Source organism: Triticum dicoccoides, chromosome 2B, assembly GCF_002162155.2.
Source record: "Triticum dicoccoides isolate Atlit2015 ecotype Zavitan chromosome 2B, WEW_v2.0, whole genome shotgun sequence".
Taxonomy (NCBI): Eukaryota; Viridiplantae; Streptophyta; class Magnoliopsida; order Poales; family Poaceae; genus Triticum; species Triticum dicoccoides.
This window is the reverse complement of record NC_041383.1, coordinates 655611745-655635206: the sequence shown is the minus strand read 5'-3', so window position 1 is coordinate 655635206 and position 23462 is coordinate 655611745. Positions and strand designations below refer to the sequence as shown.

Genomic DNA, 23462 nt, shown 5'->3' with positions numbered 1-23462 from the left:
ATTCCTACCATATGAATCTTGATCTCTAGCCTTCCCCAAGTTGCTTTCCACTCAAATCTTCTTTCCACCAAATCCAAATCCTGTGAGAGAGAGTTGAGTGTTGGGGAGACTATCATTTGAAGCACAAGAGCAAGGAGTTCATCATCAACACACCATTTGTTACTTCTTGGAGAGTGGTGTCTCCTAGATTGGCTAGGTGTCACTTGGGAGCCTCCGACAAAATTGTGGAGTTGAACCAAGGAGTTTGTAAGGGCAAGGTCGTGAAGATCTACCGCTAGTGTGGCAAGTCCTTCGTGGGCGACGACCATGGTGGGATAGACAAGGTTGCTTCTTCGTGGACCCTTCGTGGGTGGAGCCCTCCGTGGACTCGCGCAGCCGTTACCCTTCGTGGGTTGAAGTCTCCATCAACGTGGATGTACGATAGCACCACCTATCGGAACCACGACAAAAACATCCGTGTCGCAAATTGCGTTTGAATTCTCCAAACCCTTCCCTTTACATTCTTGCAAGTTGCATGCTTTACTTTCCGCTACTCATATACTCTTTGCATGCTTACTTGAATTGTGTTAAGATTGCTTGACTTGTGCTAAGTTTGCTAAAATCTGCCAAAGACTAAAATTGGAAAAAGGATAAGTTTTATTTGGTCAAGTAGTCTAATCACCCCCCCCCTCTAGACATACTTTCGATCCTATAACTTGCTTTCGGCTACTACCAAGGCCGGCGGTGGCAGCACTATCTGCATCGATCCCTTCTTGAAGGCATCGCCGTGGAGAAGTTCAAGGCCACTCTCTATTACCTCCAGGGGAAACCCTAGATTGGATGACAGTGGTGCTCTGGTGTCGTTCCCCCCTTGGGGGCGTCATTCTTGGAGGTATACACGTGATCGGGGGACCAGAGGATGGATTCTTTGGTGGAGCGGTGCGTCGTCTCACTCATTGATGGTGGCGGGTCTCGGCGGCACGTGCACTGTGGTAACTCGGCATTTGATGTGTGGAGATGGACTAGCGCAGGAGGGTGATGCAGTCTGGCGTCGTGATGGCGTTGACGGCAGCTAGACCGGGCAAGGTGGATGCAACAGTACAGCTCTGGAGATGGATTGGTGGCAGGTGGCTGCAGCGGCCTCATACCCGGCAGGCGTCCTAGTTGAGGAGTGCGCCGGACCGGTGGGTGACCCATACCCGGCAGGCATCCTGGATGGGACCTCAGGTCTTTGATGTTAGGTTTGGCTGCGAGGTCTGTTTGGTATTAGGCTCAGACTATTAGCATCCCTTCATCAATTGGATAGGAGTAGTGACTGATGTTGCCTAGACGGTGGTTTTAGTCTTACTGTTGTATCACTTTGTAAGGTCTTGTGTGAACAATTAATAAAGTTGTTGCATGCATCGTCCAGATGCAGAGGCCGGGGATCCTCCTCCTTTTAAAAAAACAGTGACATTGTGACATATGCACCCAATTTTATTTATTTTGAAATTGACATGGCAGGCCAACTTGTGAGGATGACATGGTAACTAACAACTCATATGTAAGTGGGCCAACTTGTGAGGATGACACTGACATAACAAAGTGGCAAGTACTCATTCTGTAAAGAGTAACGCTAGACCTGCGTAAAAGACAATTATTATTCCATAAATTTTGAAGTTAAACATGTTGTCTCCTCTTCAGTGGTGACACTGCGGAATATATATACACCCAAATTTTTCCAAATATACAAGTGGGCCAACTAGTGAGGATGATGACATGGTAGCTAACAACTCACATACGTATTCATTGATGATGACGAACCTATCATATCATGTCAAGTTCCCCCAAACCTACCAAACTCTGCCAAATATACTGTATGAAATTGTGTGAGATTATGATGGCTTTGTCACCATCAGTGAATACGTATATGATGAGTTAGCTACCATATCATGTCAAGTTCCCCGCAAAAAAAAAAAAAGTTCCCCCAAACCTGCGTGGGGTGTTGAGTTGTCTACACAATCAGCCGACAGTCACCCTGACAAGTGGGTCTACCTTGTGAGTTTAAAAAAGTAGGGGTAAAAGTGGTCATAGTGTCACAACTCACAACTAGGGGGGAGTAGCCAGTTGACATATTAATATTAATCAGTTGTCACAAGGTCAAAAAGCAGGAGGTAAAAGGGAATGTAGAAAAACAGATATGGTTTAATAGTATGGCAAGAATTAGTTAGCATTAGTGATCAGTCTCGTTTAACAGCAAAGCCAATCATTAACTGCATGTCATGCATGTTTTGTCTTCAGAACGAGGACTGAGAACCTACGGGGAGAAGCTATCAATTAGAGCGTTACGGTAGCTAGCTAGCTAAGCTGCTTCAAGGTTGGATTGGAAGGTGTTGGCGAGGAAAACGTGGAAAAGTATATATATTTTTTCGTTTTATTTTTGCAGGAATACATGAGCAAGTTTAATCGGATGATCCACTACTCCATAATTGTTTACGGTAGCTACCAATGATGGGGCTACTATGACACACGTCACTGATAATATACCCAAATACTAGTGACAGAGGAGTCTCCTATCATTGGCAGGCTTGACTTTGCACCCACCATTGGTACTTGACTGTTGGAACATGTGGATTCCAAGGAATGGCAAAGTTTTTAGAAGAGAAGCTTATTGATTAAACACATGAAAAATTTGGCACAAAATTCAATGGGAACTAATAAATCAGGACGGAGGTAGTACTATTTGCTTAGCCAAGACCTTGCTATCTTGGAACACAGAATCAAGCAGAAGCATCTAAGTGCCCTCAAAGATTGGATTGATTCCAACCTCTAAGATAAGAGACAAATCTTAATCAGTTTGATGTTACCCGGAACTAGCATTGAATAGTCCTTTCTTTATTTTTCCATTTTATGTTTCTCTTTGTTGTAAATACCTCTATTTATATTAATGGAAATTACCGTAGAACTATTGTCCTATGGTTTGCGGCTACAAAAAAAAAAGGAAACTGGTACTTTGCATGCCACTTACCAGTAATGAAATACGAAGTCACCGAGAAAACACCCAAAATAATGAATGTGAAGTTGTGAACACATTTGCTGCGAGATCAAAGTCCATAATGGATTCATCTGTTGTTTATACGACGGAGCTCATAGAGGCACAGGTGTCAGCTGACATCAGTCTTTTTTATAACTAGGAAACTGCCCGTGCGTTGCAACGGGATACATAGTTTTTAATGTTGCCATGGGAGCAGAACCGATATATCGCAGAAGAAACCGCCACCATAGCATTGTGGCAGAAAATCAATAGTTCTTGAACATATTATACAAAAGTATAGTGAATTATCATATCAGAATATCCCTGCGTATGGCTATAACAAACCTGAGAAACAATACTATGCAACTATTATTACAACAACCTTCCTATGCGGAGCATCTAAAAAAAATCTCTACCGTGAAAATCTCTCGCTCTCAAATACCCCGGTTAAAACATCTCTCTCTCTCTCTCTCTCTCTCTCTCTCTCTCTCTCATTTACTCCCGTGAAAATATTCGTCTCCCATGAATCTCTCTCTCTTAGTTACAGCGGTGTAAATCTCTCTCTCCCTCTTTCTCTCTTTCATTTACTCTCGTGAAAATATTTGTCTCCCATGAATATCTCTCTCTCTCTCTCTTAGTTACACCCATGTATACTCTCTCTCCCTAGACCCTTCGTCCACTCTCTCTCTATATCTCTGACACAATGGCAACATGGCATTGAGTTATCATCACGGAGATCGCACAAGGTATAGACACGGCATAGATGGATGCATCGAATACAAGACCTAAGTAGTGCAGGTTGAGATAAACTTATCCATCATAAAATGTCCTCTCAATTAAAAAAACATGCTATTTGAAGAACGTAAAAGGAAGAATCAACTAATTGGTCGCAATCTCAAAAAGATAAACATGCACACGTAATAACCGGGTGTGGGGGCAAAACAGTTTAGAGCGTCGCTTAACTAATCATATTATTATTCAAAAGTTATGATCTAAATTACGGGAGGTGCTCCAAGGAAGAACACGTTGGCACAAAAAGGTCCAATGACCCACGATGGCAAGAAGATGCTAGTGGCGACGTAACTTCCAGAGTGGTAAGGATAGCATCCCAAAAATCTTCAAGCCCTAGACACCAAAGGAGGAGAGGTACATGCACAGAAGATAAGATTCTCACGCTGGAAACGAAGGCATCACTCTGCTTCGATGCCACTTAGGACCACTGCTGACAGGTACAGGGAAAGATGCATTCTGCCACAAGAGAAGAAACGATAAGAGGGAGGGAATAGGGTTTGGTCGAGAGACAAGACGTCGCGGGTGAGACGGGAGAGATAGGTAGAGGGAAAGACGGGCGGCATAAAAAATAGAATCAAATCTGATAGGAGGCTCACGGGGTTGAGTCACGATTTTTTCTGTGATCATGCATGAATTGATTGCCTATTTGTGTTTATTGCGTCCATGACTTTTTGCTACTGGTGAGTTTATTGCGTTACCAAATAGAGACTGAATACCATGCGCTAATTGATTACATTATGCATTACCAAATATAGTAGCAAATTCAATACCATACATTAATTAATTGTGTTTGGATTGATTGCCATGCATGAATTGATTGCATTTGGGTTGATTGCGCTTGGTTACCTTATGTGAATTATTTGTTTACCAAAGATAGAGTCCGATTGGAGGGAGAAAAGAGAATCAGCAGGGAGAAAACCGGTGGGGAGAAAATCGGTGGAGGGAGAAAAGAAAATCGCTGGAGGGGAGGAGGAGGGGTCGTATGAAGGGGTTGGACGAAGAGGGGAAACGTAAGAGGGAAAACGGAACACTACGCTTCTTTTAGGTAGTAGAGATTTCTTAACGAATTCTATACTAATGACTGCTTAATTGCATAGATGAGACCGTTGCTACATAGCTGACATGGTAGGATTTTTTTTTCTAGCTTCGTGCTATACATGTCTATTATCTATATGTACATGTGAGCGGCGAAGACGCAAGCGTTATGCAATCAGCATTTAGCAAAAGTCTGACGTATTATCGTGACACTTCCTCAGCCATGCCTCTCGCATATTATCTATTGATTAAGTTCATTGACTCTGTATGTAGTATGTATGTGTACTCTAATTTGGCTCTTGTATATCATACATATATGCGGTTTGAGCGGGTGGCCAGGAAGGATTTTACCCAACATGTGTAGCAGCATAATCTTTGGATCGGTCCACTGCCCCCTGCGAGTTTGACATAGGCATAGTGTTGGAGTGTGGTTGTATGCATCTTAGCTACGCAGAGGCCGGGTGTTGCTCATTTGTTGTATCTGCTTGATGCTACATATTGTATTAATAAAAATGCCCTTTATGAAGAAAAAAACCATATGTATATGTATGTTACCCTAAAGAAAGTATACACGTTACAAATGGCACCATATCAATTCATCTAAATTGGAAATGTAATAATTATTGATAGGCTTCACATCAGCATGACTGTATGAGTGATGTACATGTTCCATGCTATGAACATGTATCTTTTGTGTGTGCGTTGGGGGGGGATTGTACCGAGTGTTCTCAGTGTGACAACATGATAAACTTTCTGCTCAAGAACACTAGTACACATGGTTGCTTTGTTAAAGAAATTGTCTAGCTACCCCTAAAAAAATGTCTAGCTCCCAACTGACAAAATAAAAACACGGATACTTTACCAATTATACTAATGTATTGACTTTGCAAAAAACCCACATTTTCGGTTGGAAAAGTTTGACTTTACCAAAACATTAACGTCTACTTTGGTTTACTGGAATTTTTGTAGGAATTTCAGAACAAATTAGCTATGTTTATGTTTTTTTCTTCCACGCTTGAGGCTCAAAAGGAAATGAATAAATTATAAAAATTGCTTCCATTGTACAACACCAATGTATTAACCTTCACAACTTTATTAATGGCCATTATCTTTATAACAGCCATTAGATCATGAATGTTTAATGGTTCATATATTGCTTGCGACTGCCTTAAAAAAATCTGGTATATACATCATGCTGAGTTTTCGAACTGATTTTCTTGAAAAATATGCATTCCCCCTTGCTCGTGACCTCATGAGTCATGCCCATTTTTATTAAATAAAAACTTCAACATTTTCCCTTTCAGCTGTGAATTGTGACCTATTTCAGTCAGTTTTTGTAAACTGACAAGTTGGGCCAGCTTTTCGAGATGACACGACAGTTGCCCGAGGGGACAGCTCATGCATGCATGCATTGAGGACGATGCGTGTATCAAATCATGTCAACTTCCCCCAAATTAACCAAACTCCACCAAATTTAGTGAAATATCGTCAAATTATGCCGAGCAGGTGCGTTAGGCGCTGAATTGTCTACCCAACCAGCTGCCACATCACCCTGACGCGTGCATCTACCTTGTGAGTTTGAGAGAGAGAAATAGAGGTAAAGGTGGTGAGTGCCTTAGGGAGTAAAATGTGACAAGATTTTTAAAATCAAATGAAGTTGTTACAAGGTCAGAAAGTAGGAGGTAAAAGGGGGGATATCCAAAAAGAACATGGTGTATGTCAAGAATTAGTTAGCTTTAATTTGACTAAACCCTCGTCAAGCAACAAAGTCAAATTAGCGCTTAACTGCATGTCATGCATGTTTTGTCTTGACATTGAGGACTGAGAAAGGTAAGTTAGAGAGTAGTTAAGTTGCTTCAATTAAGGTTGGACTGGAAGGTGTTGGGAAGGAACATGTGTGCTACTACACATACTCTACATGATGTCAATCCTACGTATAATATGAACATCAAAATATGAAGTCAGAGGAAAAATGCTCAAAGTAATGAATGGGAACATGTGTACTGCAATACTTAGACTGCGAGGTCAAAGTTTATAATGGCCGCGGTGTTGTTTATACTGTGATGAGTATTATCTATTTACATGTAACCAGTGAGGAGATGGGGAAAAAAAGAACTTCCGACCCAACCCAAAATTAACGGAAGAGCGATTCGCCCTCCACCACCTCCTCCTCCTCCTCGACGGGATCAGCAATGGCGCCGGCCTTCCCTGTCCCCTCTCACCTGCCTCTCCCCTGATGAAGTATAGTCGCTGGTCATGATGGTGCTGGCACAAGCATTGGCTACAACGTAGAGCAGAGAGGTTCCCAGGTACCCTGGTGGGGCGCATCTACAAGATTGACAACAACTACTCGTACATCACCACCATGTACGCCTGCTCGATCGATAATCCGATGCCCGTGAACCTCCACGGTCCCGGGGTTGTGGTGGATGGTGGAGGTGAGTCCACGCCAGTGTGGTGTGGCAGCGGCCAGATCTAGGCCGCGAGATGGTCGGTCTCCTGATGACGACGATGATTGTCTAAGATGGGGATATGTTCAACCCAACACTGGATGACGTGAATTTTAAAAGATATGTCATCAAGATGGTGATGGAACACCGCTTCATGTCAGGGGTGTGACTCTTATTTTGATTTTTATTGGTTATGCCTAGCAACGATGAACTTGCGTCGTTACCTTATTGAAGGTGTTTTCTTTGCTGATGTACAGGCCTTTAGAGTTGGTTTGCGACAACTAGCATGAAAATTCTTGTCCATGCCATCTCCGGCAGAACATGGCTACCGCGGCGTGAGAGCGTTTATCCTTTTTGAAGGCGCTGTTGTAGAAAAGGTGGATTTAATCTTGTGTGTTTTAGTCATATCTCTGGATGGTTCTGCCATAGTAGCCTATGTTTTCTACTTGACTTGTTGATGATTTTAACGTGTTGTCTTGCATCAGCTTCAGTTAACAATATTGTGAGTTGTGTGCATCACAATGACGCAGAGGCTTCGACGTCCTCTTAGAAAGAAAAAAAACGGGTGAATGGCGCGTACATTATAGAATCAACAACCAGTTCTACCATGCATTTTAATGACACTTGCTCAGCTACTACTATTGATTAGCATCATCGATATACTGTATCGTGAGAAAAAAAATTCCCACTAACTAAGGGTCAACTTTGCTAATCGTATTATATTTCTCATTAGAATACAAGTCGATTTTTCTCAAAATGTCTGATATCTCGTTGAACACGACTCGATTTTATTAAACTGAACATCGTTTTTAGAATCTAAACTGAACATTAGGTGTGAAATGTGTGTCATGCCTGGAACTCCATAATTTCTTATGCACCATGATGCAGCGCATCTCCTTAATTGGCACTTCATAATTTCTTATGCACCTTCGCCTCCTATAAATAACCGCCTGCCGGTTCACCCATCGATCACACACACTCGCTCAAACGAAGCAGGAAGCACACAGCTCCCTCCTCGGCAGCTCACACAAGTAACCACGTACGCGCGCGCATCATGGTGCACTACGATGAGAGTGAGGCCACCGCCAAATGCCACGGCGGCGACGAGGTGGCCGTGACGTTCACGTCCACGGTGGTGCCAGCGCTGCCGCTGCAGGAGCACCGCCTGCCGCTCTCCAACCTCGACCTCATCCTGCCCCCCATCGACGTCAGCGTCTTCTTCTGCTACGCCGCCGGCGACGACTACCCGGCGGGTACAGGTAGCCACCCCGCGTCAACCCTGAAGGCGGCGCTGGCCAAGGTGCTGGTGGCGTACTACCCGCTCGCCGGCGAGGTCGTGGCCAACGCCGCGGGGGAGCCGGAGCTGCTGTGCAGCGGCCGCGGCGTGGACTTCGCGGAGGCGGCCGCGGACGGCGTCGAGCTGCGGGAGCTGCAGCTCGGCCTGCCGGACGAGAGCGTCGAGAGGCTGGTGCCCAAGAAGAAGTCCGGGGTCATGAGCGTGCAGGTTCGTTCGGATCATTGCCATACGTACATGCTTCATGCATCGTGTTTGTTTGCTGGTGTACGTACGTACGTCTAGCTAGCGTTGGTACGTAGGGGCGTCGTCATCACCTCGCCACGTGGAGCTATTACCGAGAGTACTTAGTGTTCAATTAAATCCATGTGCTGGTCAACTGCTTCCATCCTGTCGAGCTGACCACCTCCAACTGCATCTTGTGTTACCTAAACCGGCATGACAGCGATTATTAATTGTTGTGTTGTCACTGCGACACTGCATATATTTTTAGTGTCTACTAGAGAGCCTTGCGTCATGGTTAGATCCAAACGTACACTAACATGAACATATACACACTTGAACAAAATGTACAGCTCAATTAGGTACCTATTCATATTTTCCTTCATAATTCATTAGTTACTTGTATTTACTGCTTGTTTAATATGCAGCTTTGACTGCTATCGAATTTCCGAATAAATATGTAATAAGAAATGTAAATTTCTTATGACAAATCGAAAAATATGCTTCCAACAAGCCAATTTAAATTGTTACTCGAATCCTTGTGGTTCTCAAAAATATTGTGGTTATGGGCATCGGCCTCGGCAGTGGTTAAGAGTGAAGAGTTTAGAATAGAAATTTTGTAAAGTTCACAACAAGTCAACAAGGCACTACTCATGCATGCAGGTGACCAAGTTTAAGTGCGGCGGCGCCGTCGTCGGGTGCACCTTCGACCACCGCGTCTGCGACGCCTACTCCTTCAACATGTTCCTCGTCGCGTGGGCCGCCGCGGCCCGGGGCGCGTCCATCCCGCTGCCCCCGTCCTTCAACCGTTCATTCCTCGCGCCGAGCAGCCCGCCTCCGTCGTGCACCGCCGGCACCCTCGCCGACCGCCTCTTCGTCCCCGTCAGCCTCGTGCCACCGCCGCCAGCCACAGCGGCACCACCCACAGCTTTCAACCGCATCTTCCACGTGGCCGCCGCCGATGTCGCCGCGCTGCAGGCCTCGGCGGGGCCCGGGCGCACGAAGCTGGAGGCGTTCACGGCCCACCTGTGGCAGCTCTACTCCAGGGCGGCCACGCCACGACACGACTCGTGCTGCATGGGCGTCGTCGTCGACGGGCGCGGCCGCTTGTGCCCCGACGGCGCCATGAGGCCCTACTTCGGCAACGTGCTGACCATCCCCTACGGCGCGTTCGTCGCTGCCGACCTGCGCGACATGGCGCTCGCGGACGTAGCGGAGGACGTGCACCGATGGGTCGCGGAGGCGGCCACGGGCGAGCACTTTCAGGGGCTGGTCGACTGGGTGGAGGCGCAGCGACCCGAGCCCACGGTGGCGAGGGCTTACATAGGCGGCGGCGACAATGACAACGGCGAGGGGGAGACGGCCTCGTGCGTGGTGTCGTCGGGGCTGAGGCTCCCGTTCGGTGAGGTGGACTTCGGGTGGGGCCGTCCGGCGTTCGCGTCGTACCACTTCCCGTGGCCCGGCGCCGCCGGGTACGTGATGCCGATGCCGAGCGCGCGCGGGGGCGGGGACTGGGTGGTGTACGTCCACGCGGCGCCGGAGGTGGTGAAGGTGATGGAGGAGGAGCCAACGGTGTTCAGGGCCCCGGTGAGCAGCGACATATTCGGGTGACGGGATGCGCCGGCGGCCGGCGGTATGGATGCCTTCCCACGTGTGCGATCCAGATGCCTGCCTGCTTTGCGATTTTCGCTGGCCATTACGTACAGTACAGTACGTGGCTATAGTACTATCACTTGTAATGTGCCGTTCTGTAGATGTAACTGGGGCTAACAGCGTGCGTCAAGGGTGATGTGTATGTGCATGATGGATGTATCACGCTATCAGTGTTGTGGTGTCGGTCGAAAATGTATGAACCAAATGGATCAGAATCTGAAATCCGTAGTTTGGTCTGCTCTAATAAACCAGTAAAGATCACACTATGCAAGTGCCACCAATATCAAACAATTAAAAAGATAGTAGTATCAACTTCGAAGATGATAAAATGCAGATGGTCGGCATCTATTAAACAGACATGCTGAACAACACATCAGACGTAAATTTATTCATTGTTACCTACAAGTCGCCAGCGGTGCCACAACACGGTCACAGGACTAAATGACTTGAAAGATTGCACACATACGACACAAACAGAACAAAGAACAAAAACTGGTCAGACAAATGAGAGCATGAATTCTTTCTCATGGGAGCGACGGTTGTTCTTCAGTAATTAAATCTCAGCAGATGAAATATCCTCGGTTGTTCTTCAGAACTCTCGCAGTGCACGCCAGTGAAGAAAGACAGAAACTCGTCCTACACTGCGGCACCAGTCTCCTCCTTCCTTTTCCAAGCCCACCTGGGGCTAACCTCAATAAGCCGGTGCGGCATGAGCTGCTTCTCCTTCCGGGTTAGCTTTTTGTAGTTGCTAACTCTCAGTTTAGCGATCTTTGCCTCTTCCTCGGCCGTTGCTTCTCTAACCACCACCGTCAGTCTGCACCTAGGCCTCTCCCTGACGCCACACCTCCCTTTGGCATGGTAAGACAGCCTCTTAAGGTAAAGTCCTTTCCCCACAAAAGCCTCCTCTGCAATGTCAAAAATAATGGCAATGAACAGCATGATATTGAAAGTGTTGCAGATTCGGGAGTAAATGTGTGCTTGGTTGCAAACCTACCCACAATAAGTTTATCAGAATCCAATCCGTGATTGTGAGCTGCGTTTGCACGGGCAGAATGGATCACCTACAGAGATTGGTAGGAAGAAGTTCTCATGTAAAACATAGACAGAGACTCACGACGTATCACCGGAAGCAGCAGGGTTACTTGAGTAGGTAAGATTGACCGAATTACCAAACCTGGTACAGAGTTTTCGCTGCCCTTTTAACTGTCACTTGCAGCTGCAAAAGGGCATCTTCAACACGCATTCCTCGAACCAGCTTGGCTACCAGATTCACCTTCTTGGGGCTCTAAAACAGCCAGGAAGATTCAGACAAATTAGAGACACGAAATATCTCATGATGGCACTAGTAAAAGATTATTAGCAGTACACCAGTTCAGGAAGTCTGTTAGGTTGCCTTAATCTCTCTACATGCTCATTATTCCACTGGTGTGAGATAAGAAAATGATTTTCAATGAATATATAAAGTAACCAATGAATAAAAGCTACAAACACATTTTTATATTGATGTTAAGAAACAAATTAGCTTTCATTAAAAACAGGCATGTATAAATTGAAAGGTTTCCACTTCCCTTGTCACTAACAGTGTTTTTGCCATGTAACCATTGCAAATCATAGGAATACAAATCTAACAATTGCAGATGATGAACATCAAGCAGCTGAATGCATGATATTCTGCATACTGATTTGTTGTTTGAGATATACCAAGCATGTGAATGCTTTCACCAACTACATGTATTTTGACAAAACAATACAGTGAAGGGAAGTTATCAAGAAACTGCATACTTTGACATGGCTGTCACAGAACTGCAGACATGTCCTTGATCAAACATTTTAGGATATTTGGAGCCTTGGAGTGAAACAACTACTACCAAGCTCTTGTTTACCTGCTTGATATCCTTCTTGATGGCTTGGACTTTCAGTCGCTTAACTACTGCTCCCTTTTTGTTGGTCTCTTCTGCATCCCCTAGTGGAGTTGTCAACGGAGAAGAAACGGGAACCATAGAATTATCTGCAGCAAGAAGGTTCCTGGTGGTCGATATTCCCTACAATGAAACAACAATTGACAATGTAAACACAAAGAGGCATGTCACTATGATGCATGAAGTTATAAATGTTATGAGAATGGTGTCAATATGATGTTCAGCATATAGATGACTAATGTAATCGCACCTACGCGCTTATTTTTGCCAGTCACTAACGGAGAGTTTTCTGACAGCTGGGCCACGATCTGAGACGTCGGATCGTGGGCTGTCACGGACTCGGACGTGGCGAGCCCACGTCTCTCCACGCGGCTACGCCTATAAGTATGCGGTGTCTCCTAACCCTAGCCGCCACGAACAGATCACACCGTCGTTCCTTTGCTGCTGCTGCCGCCGGTGACTCCATCCCGTCCGCCACGTACACGGTCGACGGGAGAGCAGGTCTCCGAAACCACGCCCTTCTGGTTCCTGTACGGGGTGAGGGGCGAATAGGTTTTTGGGCAGCGATTACGCGACTGCTCGCTTCCGATCGTCTACTTCCTCTACGTCCGCGTCGCCTTCGTCATCACCATGTCCACCGCCGCCGACCGTGCCGCCGCCGAGAAAGCTGAAGCCGACAAGAAGGTCGCCGAGGACGCCGCTGCTGCCACCAAAGCCGCGGCCTCTGCGTGGCCTACTGGAGAGTATAACTCGTTTATCCCGCTCCTGATTATTTTCATATTAGCAGTACTAGCAGTATGTGTAGATTTGTCTACTGTTTGCTTAGTACGTGCATTTTAGATCAGAGTCAGTACGTCATCAACTTAGTCAATGCCATGCTAGTGATTTACTCATGGATTAATTTAATCGAGAAATTGCCTATTTGCTCAACAATCCAAAAACCTATTATGTGTAGGAATTTCTCGGCAAGTGGCTTTGCCGCTGCACTGAAACCGGATAAGTTTACCGGTACATACTTCAAGCGTTGGCAGACTAAGACCACGTTATGGCTCACGGCTATGAACGTGTTTTGGGTCACCGGTGTCTCCACGGGAACGATTGCTCCTGAACAGGAGAAGGCGTTCAAGGAGGCTACCGTTGTGTTTCTCGGAGCAGTTCTTAGCGTGATCGGAGATAAACTGGTCGACGCATATTTACATGTGCATGTCGCCAAGGACTTGTGGGAGGCGCTCGAATCTAAATTCGGGGCCGCCGATGCAGGGAGCGAGATGTATATTATAGAGCAGTTCCACGATTACAAGATGGTTGAAAACCGTCCTGTATTGGAGCAGGCTCATGAGATAATATGCATTGTTAAGGAACTTGAGCTTCTCAAGTGCGAGTTACCGGGCAAGTTTGTCGCGGGCTGCATAATCGCTAAGCTCCCTAATTCCTGGAGGAACTTTGCCACCACTCTGAAACATCAGAGGCGTGAATTCTCTGTGGAGGATGTCATTGGCCATCTGAGTGTTGAGCAGAATTCGAGGGCAAAAGACTCGCACGGAAAAGGGGCCGAAGGGACTTCTGTTGCCAACATGGTGAACCAGAAGAACTTCAACTCCCACAAGCCCAAGGGAAAGAACGGTGTCCAACACAATACCGACTTTAAGAAGAAGGGTAAGAAGACCTTCAAGAAGAACAAGAAGGACGACGGCTGCTTTACTTGTGGTTCGGTTGAACATTGGGCCAACAAGTGCCCAAACAAGTACAAGAAGTCAGGACAGGACTCCAAGTCTGTCAACATGATTGTGGGCAACAATGAGAATGGTGCATCTGGGTACGGTAATTTATTTACTGTTTTTTCAGTGTTTCAACCCAACGATTGGTGGGTGGACACAGGTGCAGGTGTTCATGTGTGTGCTGACATTTCATTGTTCACTTCTTACCAGGTCACAGGTCACGGGTCCGTATTGATGGGGAATGGCGCGAGTGCTTCTGTTCATGGTGTTGGCACGGTCGATCTGAAGTTTACTTCGGGAAGGATCGTGCAGCTGAAGAACGTGCAGCATGTCCCCGCCATCAAGAAGAACCTCGTTAGTGGCTCCCTTCTATGTAGAGAAGGGTTTAAGTTGGTTTTCGAGTCTAATAAATTAGTTGTTACAAAATATGGACTCTTTGTTGGAAAAGGTTATGAGAGCGGAGGGATGTTCCGCCTTTCCCTCGCAAATTTTTGTAATAAAGTCGTGAACCATATTCATTCGAATGTTAATGAATCTGAAGTTTGGCATTCACGTCTTTGTCACATTAGTTTTGGTGTTATGACGCGGCTAGCCAAGTTGGATTTAATCCCGAGTTTCACTTTAGCCAAAGGTTCTAAGTGCCTTTCATGTGTGCAAGCTAAGCAACCTCGCAAGCCTCATAAGGCCGCGGAGGAGAGACACCTGGCACCATTAGAACTCATACATTCTGATCTTTGTGAGATGAATGGTGTGTTGACTAAAGGTGGAAAGAGATACTTCATGACATTGATAGATGATTCCACTAGATATTGCTATGTGTATCTGTTAAATACTAAAGATGAGGCTCTACACTACTTTAAAATCTATAAGGCAGAAGTTGAAAATCAACTTGAAAAGAAAATTAAACGAGTCCGGTCAGATCGTGGTGGAGAGTACTTCTCGAGTGAGTTTGATTCCTTCTGTGCGGAACACGGCATTATTCATGAGAGGACGCCTCCCTATTCACCCCAGTCAAACGGGGTTGCCGAGCGGAAAAACCGTACTCTAACTGATTTGGTTAACGCCATGTTAGATACATCGGGTTTATCCAAGGCATGGTGGAGGGAGGCTATATTGACGGCATGTCATGTCCTGAATAAAGTTCCGACAAAGGATAGTGAGATCACTCCCTATGAGAAATGGGCAAAGAGAAGGACGACACTCTCGTACTTGCGCACTTGGGGCTGTTTGGCGAAAGTCAACGTGCCGATCCCCAAAAAGCGTAAGCTTGGACATAAGACCGTGGACTGCATTAATTTGGGCTACGCTAAGAACAGCGTTGGCTATAGATTTCTAGTAGTGAAATCTGAGGTACCTGACCAGAAGATCGGTACAATTATGGAGTCTAAGGATGCTACATTCTTTGAGGATATTTTTCCTATGAGAGATATGCAAAGCACTTCTAGACAGGAATCTGAGGAGACTCCTGAACCTGCCATCCCTATGGAATATTATGAAAAAACACATGATGAAAATCCTGAGGAGGATGACGAGGAAACCCTTGGTAGGGGCAAGAGACAAAGGACTGCAAAGACCTTTGGTGATGATTTCTTCGTGTACCTCGTGGATGATACTCCCACTTGTATTTCAGAAGCGTATGCCTCTCCAGAAGCTGACTACTAGAAGGATGCGGTCCGTAGCGAGATGGATTCCATCATGGCTAACGGGACATGGGAGATCACTGACCGTCCCTATGGTTGCAAACCACTGGGATGTAAGTGGGTGTTCAAAAAGAAGCTTAGGCCCGATGGTACGATTGAAAAGTACAAGGCTAGGCTTGTGGCCAAGGGCTATGACCAGCAAGAAGAGGAAGATTTCTTTGATACTTATTCACCTGTGGCTAGACTGACCACCATTCGAGTATTACTCTCGTTGGCGGCCTCACATGGTCTTCTCGTCCATCAGATGGATGTTAAGACGGCTTTTCTAAATGGAGAGCTAAAGGAGGAAATCTACATGCAACAGCCTGATGGCTTTGTGATAGATGGTCAGAAAAGAAAGGTGTGTAGGTTGATAAAATCTTTATATGGCCTGAAACAAGCACCTAAGCAATGGCATGATAAGTTTAATACAACTCTGACATCTGTTGGTTTCGTTGTTAATGAGGCTGACAAATGTGTATACTATCGCCATGGTGGGGGTGAAGGAGTTATACTGTGCTTGTATGTTGATGACATACTGATATTCGGAACAAACCTCAAAGTCATTGAGGAGGTCAAATCGTTTCTATCTCAGAACTTTGAGATGAAAGACCTTGGTGTGGCTGATGTTATCTTGAACATCAAGCTACTGAGAGATAATGAGGGTGGGATCACACTTCTGCAATCCCATTACGTTGAGAAGGTGTTGAGTCGTTTTGGATATTCGGACTGCACACCATCTCAAACACCATATGATCCTAGCGTATTGATTCGAAAGTCCAAAGGCATGGCTAAAGATCAATTGAGATACTCTCAAATCATTGGTTCACTGATGTACCTAGCGAGCGCAACGAGGCCTGACATCGCGTTTGCTGTGAGCAAACTGAGCCGGTTTGTTTCCAAACCGGGTGATGTACATTGGCATGCTGTTGAGAGAGTTATGCGCTATCTGAAAGGTACTATGAACTATGGACTTCACTATACCGGATACCCGTCGGTACTTGAAGGGTATAGTGATGCGAATTGGATCTCTGATGCTGATGAGATGAAGGCCACAACTGGGTATATGTTTACTCTTGGAGGTGGCGTTGTTTCCTGGAAGTCTTGCAAGAAAACGATCTTAACGAGATCGACAATGGAAGCAGAATTAACGGCATTAGACACATCTGGTGTTGAAGCGAGATGGCTTCGAGATCTTTTGATGGACTTGCCATTGGTTGATAAACCGGTTCCGGCTATCCTTATGAACTGTGACAATCAGACTGTCATCACCAAGGTGAAGAGTTCAAAGGACAACATGAAGTCCACCAAACACATAAGAATGAGATTAAAAGCTGTCAGAAAATTAAGAAACTCCGGAGTGATAGCGTTGGACTATGTCCATACGGCTAAGAATCTGGCAGATCCCTTTACAAAAGGGCTATCACGTGTTGTGATAGATAATGCATCGAGGGAGATGGGTATGAGACCCACATGAGTTGCCATGGTGGTAACCCAACCTATATGATCGGAGATCCCGTGAACTAGGACCTGGGAAAACAAGCCAGTGGTGAACTGAGGAGAGTAACTATACTAACCCACTCCATTGGAGATGCAATACTCTCGATACTGTATGGTAGGATGACTACGGTCTCAATGTGTTCCAAAGCTCATAAAAGCAAGATGCTATCCTACAGAGCGATCTTTGGAGGAACACACCTATATGAGCCCGACTGCTGGTCACAGTCTATGAGATTGGGGTGATCTCTAGTAAGCTCATGAATAGGCCAGGAGTGTGACTTATATGCTCCACCCGAGGGGTCAGCCTTCGGCAGCCTAGTACTAGTAAGACATGTAGTGAAACTTCTTTACGCCAAACTGACAATTCAAGGCATAGTCCATTGTTCAGTTGTGAAGGAGTGTAGCCACTTGTTCTAGGTGAAGTTCAACCTTAACAGGTCTTTACTGAAACACTGGTATATCGAAACAGCAATTGGAACAGAGGACACAATGGGCCCTCGAGATCTGGTGGGGGATTGCTGAAATCTGAGATGGGCTCTAGGCCCATATTGCAATTTCTGAAAAATCTCTAAGGGCCCATGTGGGTTATATGGCACTAGGTGTGGTGGGAAGTTTAGTCCCACCCCGGAAGTGGAAGGAGAGTTAGAGTGGTTTATAAGGGTTTCTCTTCTACATGCTATTGGAGCTTGAGAAGAGAAGAGGCCCTCGCGCACTCCTCCTCCGCCGCCCGCCTCGCCACGCCACGCCTCGTCACGACGCGCCGCGCCGCGGGTTGCGGGATTGAGCCGAGCCGAGCTCACACCTACGCGCTTATTTTTGCCAGTCACTAACGGAGAGTTTTCTGACAGCTGGGCCACGATCTGAGACGTCGGATCGTGGGCTGTCACGGACTCGGACGTGGGATGAGCCCACGTCTCTCCACGCGGCTGCGCCTATAAGTATGCGGTGTCTCCTAACCCTAGCCGCCACGAACAGATCACATCTGCTCACGTGCACGCCCACCGTCGTTCCTTTGCTGCTGCTGCCGCCGGTGACTCCATCCCGTCCGCCACGTACACGGTCGACGGGAGAGCAGGTCTCCGAAACCACGCCCTTCTGGTTCCTGTACGGGGTGAGGGGCGAATAGGTTTTTGGGCAGCGATTACGCGACTGCTCGCTTCCGATCGTCTACTTCCTCTACGTCCGCGTCGCCTTCGTCATCACCATGTCCACCGACGCCGACCGTACCGCCGCCGAGAAAGCTGAAGCCGACAAGAAGGTCGCCGAGGACGCCGTTGCTGCCACCAAAGCCGCGGCCTCTGCGTGGCCTACTGGAGGGTATAACTCGTTTATCCCGCTCCTGATTATTTTCATATTAGCAGTACTAGCAGTATGTATAGATTTGTCTACTGTTTGCTTAGTACGTGCATGTTTAGATCAGAGTCAGTACGTCATCAACTTAGTCAATGCCATGCTAGTGATTTACTCATGGATTAATTTAATCGAGAAATTGCCTATTTGCTCAACAATCCAAAAACCTATTATGTGTAGGAATTTCTCGGCAAGTGGCTTTGCCGCTGCACTGAAACCGGATAAGTTTACTGGTACATACTTCAAGCGTTGGCAGACTAAGACCACGTTATGGCTCACGGCTATGAACGTGTTCTGGGTCACCGGTGTCTCCACGGGAACGATTGCTCCTGAACAGGAGAAGGCGTTCAAGGAGGCTACCGTTGTGTTTCTCGGAGCAGTTCTTAGCGTGATCGGAGATAAACTGGTCGACGCATATTTACATGTGCATGTCGCCAAGGACTTGTGGGAGGCACTCGAATCTAAATTCGGGGTCGCCGATGCAGGGAGCGAGATGTATATTATAGAGCAGTTCCACGATTACAAGATGGTTGAAAACCGTCCTGTATTGGAGCAGGCTCATGAGATAATATGCATTGTTAAGGAACTTGAGCTTCTCAAGTGCGAGTTACCGGGCAAGTTTGTCGCGGGCTGCATAATCGCTAAGCTCCCTAATTCCTGGAGGAACTTTGCCACCACTCTGAAACATCAGAGGCGTGAATTCTCTGTGGAGGATGTCATTGGCCATCTGAGTGTTGAGCAGAATTCGAGGGCAAAAGACTCGCACGGAAAAGGGGCCGAAGGGACTTCTGTTGCCAACATGGTGAACCAGAAGAACTTCAACTCCCACAAGCCCAAGGGAAAGAACAGTGTCCAACACAATACCGACTTTAAGAAGAAGGGTAAGAAGACCTTCAAGAAGAACAAGAAGGACGAGGGCTGCTTTACTTGTGGTTCGGTTGAACATTGGGCCAACAAGTGCCCAAACAAGTACAAGAAGTCAGGACAGGACTCCAAGTCTGTCAACATGATTGTGGGCAACAATGAGAATGGTGCATCTGGGTACGGTAATTTATTTACTGTTTTTTCAGTGTTTCAACCCAACGATTGGTGGGTGGACACAGGTGCAGGTGTTCATGTGTGTGCTGACATTTCATTGTTCACTTCTTACCAGGTCACAGGTCACGGGTCCGTATTGATGGGGAATGGCGCGAGTGCTTCTGTTCATGGTGTTGGCACGGTTGATCTGAAGTTTACTTCGGGAAGGATCGTGCAGCTGAAGAACGTGCAGCATGTCCCCGCCATCAAGAAGAACCTCGTTAGTGGCTCCCTTCTATGTAGAGAAGGGTTTAAGTTGGTTTTCGAGTCTAATAAATTAGTTGTTACAAAATATGGACTCTTTGTTGGAAAAGGTTATGAGAGCGGAGGGATGTTCCGCCTTTCCCTCGCAGATTTTTGTAATAAAGTCGTGAACCATATTCATTCGAATGTTAATGAATCTGAAGTTTGGCATTCACGTCTTTGTCACATTAGTTTTGGTGTTATGACGCGGCTAGCCAAGTTGGATTTAATCCCGAGTTTCACTTTAGCCAAAGGTTCTAAGTGCCTTTCATGTGTGCAAGCTAAGCAACCTCGCAAGCCTCATAAGGCCGCGGAGGAGAGACACCTGGCACCATTAGAACTCATACATTCTGATCTTTGTGAGATGAATGGTGTGTTGACTAAAGGTGGAAAGAGATACTTCATGACATTGATAGATGATTCCACTAGATATTGCTATGTGTATCTGTTAAATACTAAAGATGAGGCTCTACACTACTTTAAAATCTATAAGGCAGAAGTTGAAAATCAACTTGAAAAGAAAATTAAACGAGTCCGGTCAGATCGTGGTGGAGAGTACTTCTCGAGTGAGTTTGATTCCTTCTGTGGGAACACGGCATTATTCATGAGAGGACGCCTCCCTATTCACCCCAGTCAAACGGGGTTGCCGAGCGGAAAAACCATACTCTAACTGATTTGGTTAACGCCATGTTAGATACATCGGGTTTATCCAAGGCATGGTGGGGGGAGGCTATATTGACGGCATGTCATGTCCTGAATAAAGTTCCGACAAAGGATAGTGAGATCACTCCCTATGAGAAATGGGCAAAGAGAAGGACGACACTCTCGTACTTGCGCACTTGGGGCTGTTTGGCGAAAGTCAACGTGCCGATCCCCAAAAAGCGTAAGCTTGGACATAAGACCGTGGACTGCATTAATTTGGGCTACGCTAAGAACAGCGTTGGCTATAGATTTCTAGTAGTGAAATCTGAGGTACCTGACCAGAAGATCGGTACAATTATGGAGTCTAAGGATGCTACATTCTTTGAGGATATTTTTCCTATGAGAGATATGCAAAGCACTTCTAGACAGGAATCTGAGGAGACTCCTGAACTTGCCATCCCTATGGAATATTATGAACAAACACATGATGAAAATCCCGAGGAGGATGACGAGGAAACCCTTGGTAGGGGCAAGAGACAAAGGACTGCAAAGACCTTTAGTGATGATTTCTTCGTGTACCTCGTGGATGATACTCCCACTTCTATTTCAGAAGCGTATGCCTCTCCAGAAGCTGACTACTAGAAGGATGCGGTCCGTAGCGAGATGGATTCCATCATGGCTAACGGGACATGGGAGATCACTGACCGTCCCTATGGTTGCAAACCACTGGGATGTAAGTGGGTGTTCAAAAAGAAGCTTAGGCCCGATGGTACGATTGAAAAGTACAAGGCTAGGCTTGTGGCCAAGGGCTATGACCAGCAAGAAGAGGAAGATTTCTTTGATACTTATTCACCTGTGGCTAGACTGACCACCATTCGAGTATTACTCTCGTTGGCGGCCTCACATGGTCTTCTCGTCCATCAGATGGATGTTAAGACGGCTTTTCTAAATGGAGAGCTAAAGGAGGAAATCTACATGCAACAGCCTGATGGCTTTGTGATAGATGGTCAGGAAAGAAAGGTGTGTAGGTTGATAAAATCTTTATATGGCCTGAAACAAGCACCTAAGCAATGGCATGATAAGTTTAATACAACTCTGACATCTGTTGGTTTCGTTGTTAATGAGGCTGACAAATGTGTATACTATCGCCATGGTGGGGTGAAGGAGTTATACTGTGCTTGTATGTTGATGACATACTGATATTCGGAACAAACCTCAAAGTCATTGAGGAGGTCAAATCGTTTCTATCTCAGAACTTTGAGATGAAAGACCTTGGTGTGGCTGATGTTATCTTGAACATCAAGCTACTGAGAGATAATGAGGGTGGGATCACACTTCTGCAATCCCATTACGTTGAGAAGGTGTTGAGTCGTTTTGGATATTCGGACTGCACACCATCTCAAACACCATATGATCCTAGCGTATTGATTCGAAAGTCCAAAGGCATGGCTAAAGATCAATTGAGATACTCTCAAATCATTGGTTCACTGATGTACCTAGCGAGCGCAACGAGGCCTGACATCGCGTTTGCTGTGAGCAAACTGAGCCGGTTTGTTTCCAAACCGGGTGATGTACATTGGCATGCTGTTGAGAGAGTTATGCGCTATCTGAAAGGTACTATGAACTATGGAATTCACTATACCGGATACCCGTCGGTACTTGAAGGGTATAGTGATGCGAATTGGATCTCTGATGCTGATGAGATGAAGGCCACAACTGGGTATATGTTTACTCTTGGAGGTGGCGCTGTTTCCTGGAAGTCTTGCAAGCAAACGATCTTAACGAGATCGACAATGGAAGCAGAATTAACGGCATTAGACACATCTGGTGTTGAAGCGAGATGGCTTCGAGATCTTTTGATGGACTTGCCATTGGTTGATAAACCGGTTCCGGCTATCCTTATGAACTGTGACAATCAGACTGTCATCACCAAGGTGAAGAGTTCAAAGGACAACATGAAGTCCACCAAACACATAAGAATGAGATTAAAAGCTGTCAGAAAATTAAGAAACTACGGAGTGATAGCGTTGGACTATGTCCATACGGCTAAGAATCTGGCAGATCCCTTTACAAAAGGGCTATCACGTGTTGTGATAGATAATGCATCGAGGGAGATGGGTATGAGACCCACATGAGTTGCCATGGTGGTAACCCAACCTATATGATCGGAGATCCCGTGAACTAGGACCTGGGAAAACAAGCCAGTGGTGAACTGAGGAGAGTAACTATACTAACCCACTCCGTTGGAGATGCAATACTCTCGATACTGTATGGTAGGATGACTACGGTCTCAATGTGTTCCAAAGCTTATAAAAGCAAGATGCTATCCTACAGAGCGATCTTTGGAGGAACACACCTATATGAGCCCGACTGCTGGTCACAGTCTATGAGATTGGGGTGATCTCTAGTAAGCTCATGAATAGGCCAGGAGTGTGACTTATATGCTCCACCTGAGGGGTCAGCCTTCGGCAGCCTAGTACTAGTAAGACATGTAGTGAAACTTCTTTACGCCAAACTGACAATTCAAGGCATAGTCCATTGTTCAGTTGTGAAGGAGTGTAGCCACTTGTTCTAGGTGAAGTTCAACCTTAACAGGTCTTTACTGAAACACTGGTATATCGAAACAGCAATTGGAACAGAGGACACAATGGGCCCTCGAGATCTGGTGGGGGATTGCTGAAATCTGAGATGGGCTCTAGGCCCATATTGCAATTTCTGAAAAATCTCTAAGGGCCCATGTGGGTTATATGGCACTAGGTGTGGTGGGAAGTTTAGTCCCACCTCGGAAGTGGAAGGAGAGTTAGAGTGGTTTATAAGGGTTTCTCTTCTACATGCTATTGGAGCTTGAGAAGAGAAGAGGCCCTCGCGCACTCCTCCTCCGCCGCCCGCCTCGCCA

The 23462-nt window shown here is 46.2% G+C and overlaps 2 protein-coding genes across 2 annotated transcripts; one reads left to right on the top strand and one right to left on the bottom strand.

The window, feature by feature from the left end:
* The first annotated feature begins 8257 nt into the window (after nt 1-8257).
* LOC119365430 (hydroxycinnamoyltransferase 2-like) lies at nt 8258-10686 on the top strand. The gene is made up of 2 exons (XM_037631061.1): nt 8258-8773; nt 9449-10686. Exons 1-2 carry the CDS (start codon nt 8324-8326, stop codon nt 10394-10396), a joined length of 1398 nt encoding a protein of 465 aa, XP_037486958.1. The 5' UTR covers nt 8258-8323; the 3' UTR covers nt 10397-10686.
* A 157-nt stretch (nt 10687-10843) lies between these two features.
* On the bottom strand, nt 10844-12523 carry LOC119361106 (50S ribosomal protein L22-like). The gene is made up of 5 exons (XM_037626473.1): nt 12512-12523; nt 12322-12480; nt 11613-11723; nt 11433-11499; nt 10844-11343 (listed from the first exon to the last, which is right to left on the bottom strand). The coding sequence occupies exons 1-5, from the start codon at nt 12521-12523 to the stop codon at nt 11075-11077; spliced, it is 618 nt and encodes a 205-aa protein (XP_037482370.1). The 3' UTR covers nt 10844-11074.
* Between the last annotated feature and the right edge of the window lie 10939 nt (nt 12524-23462).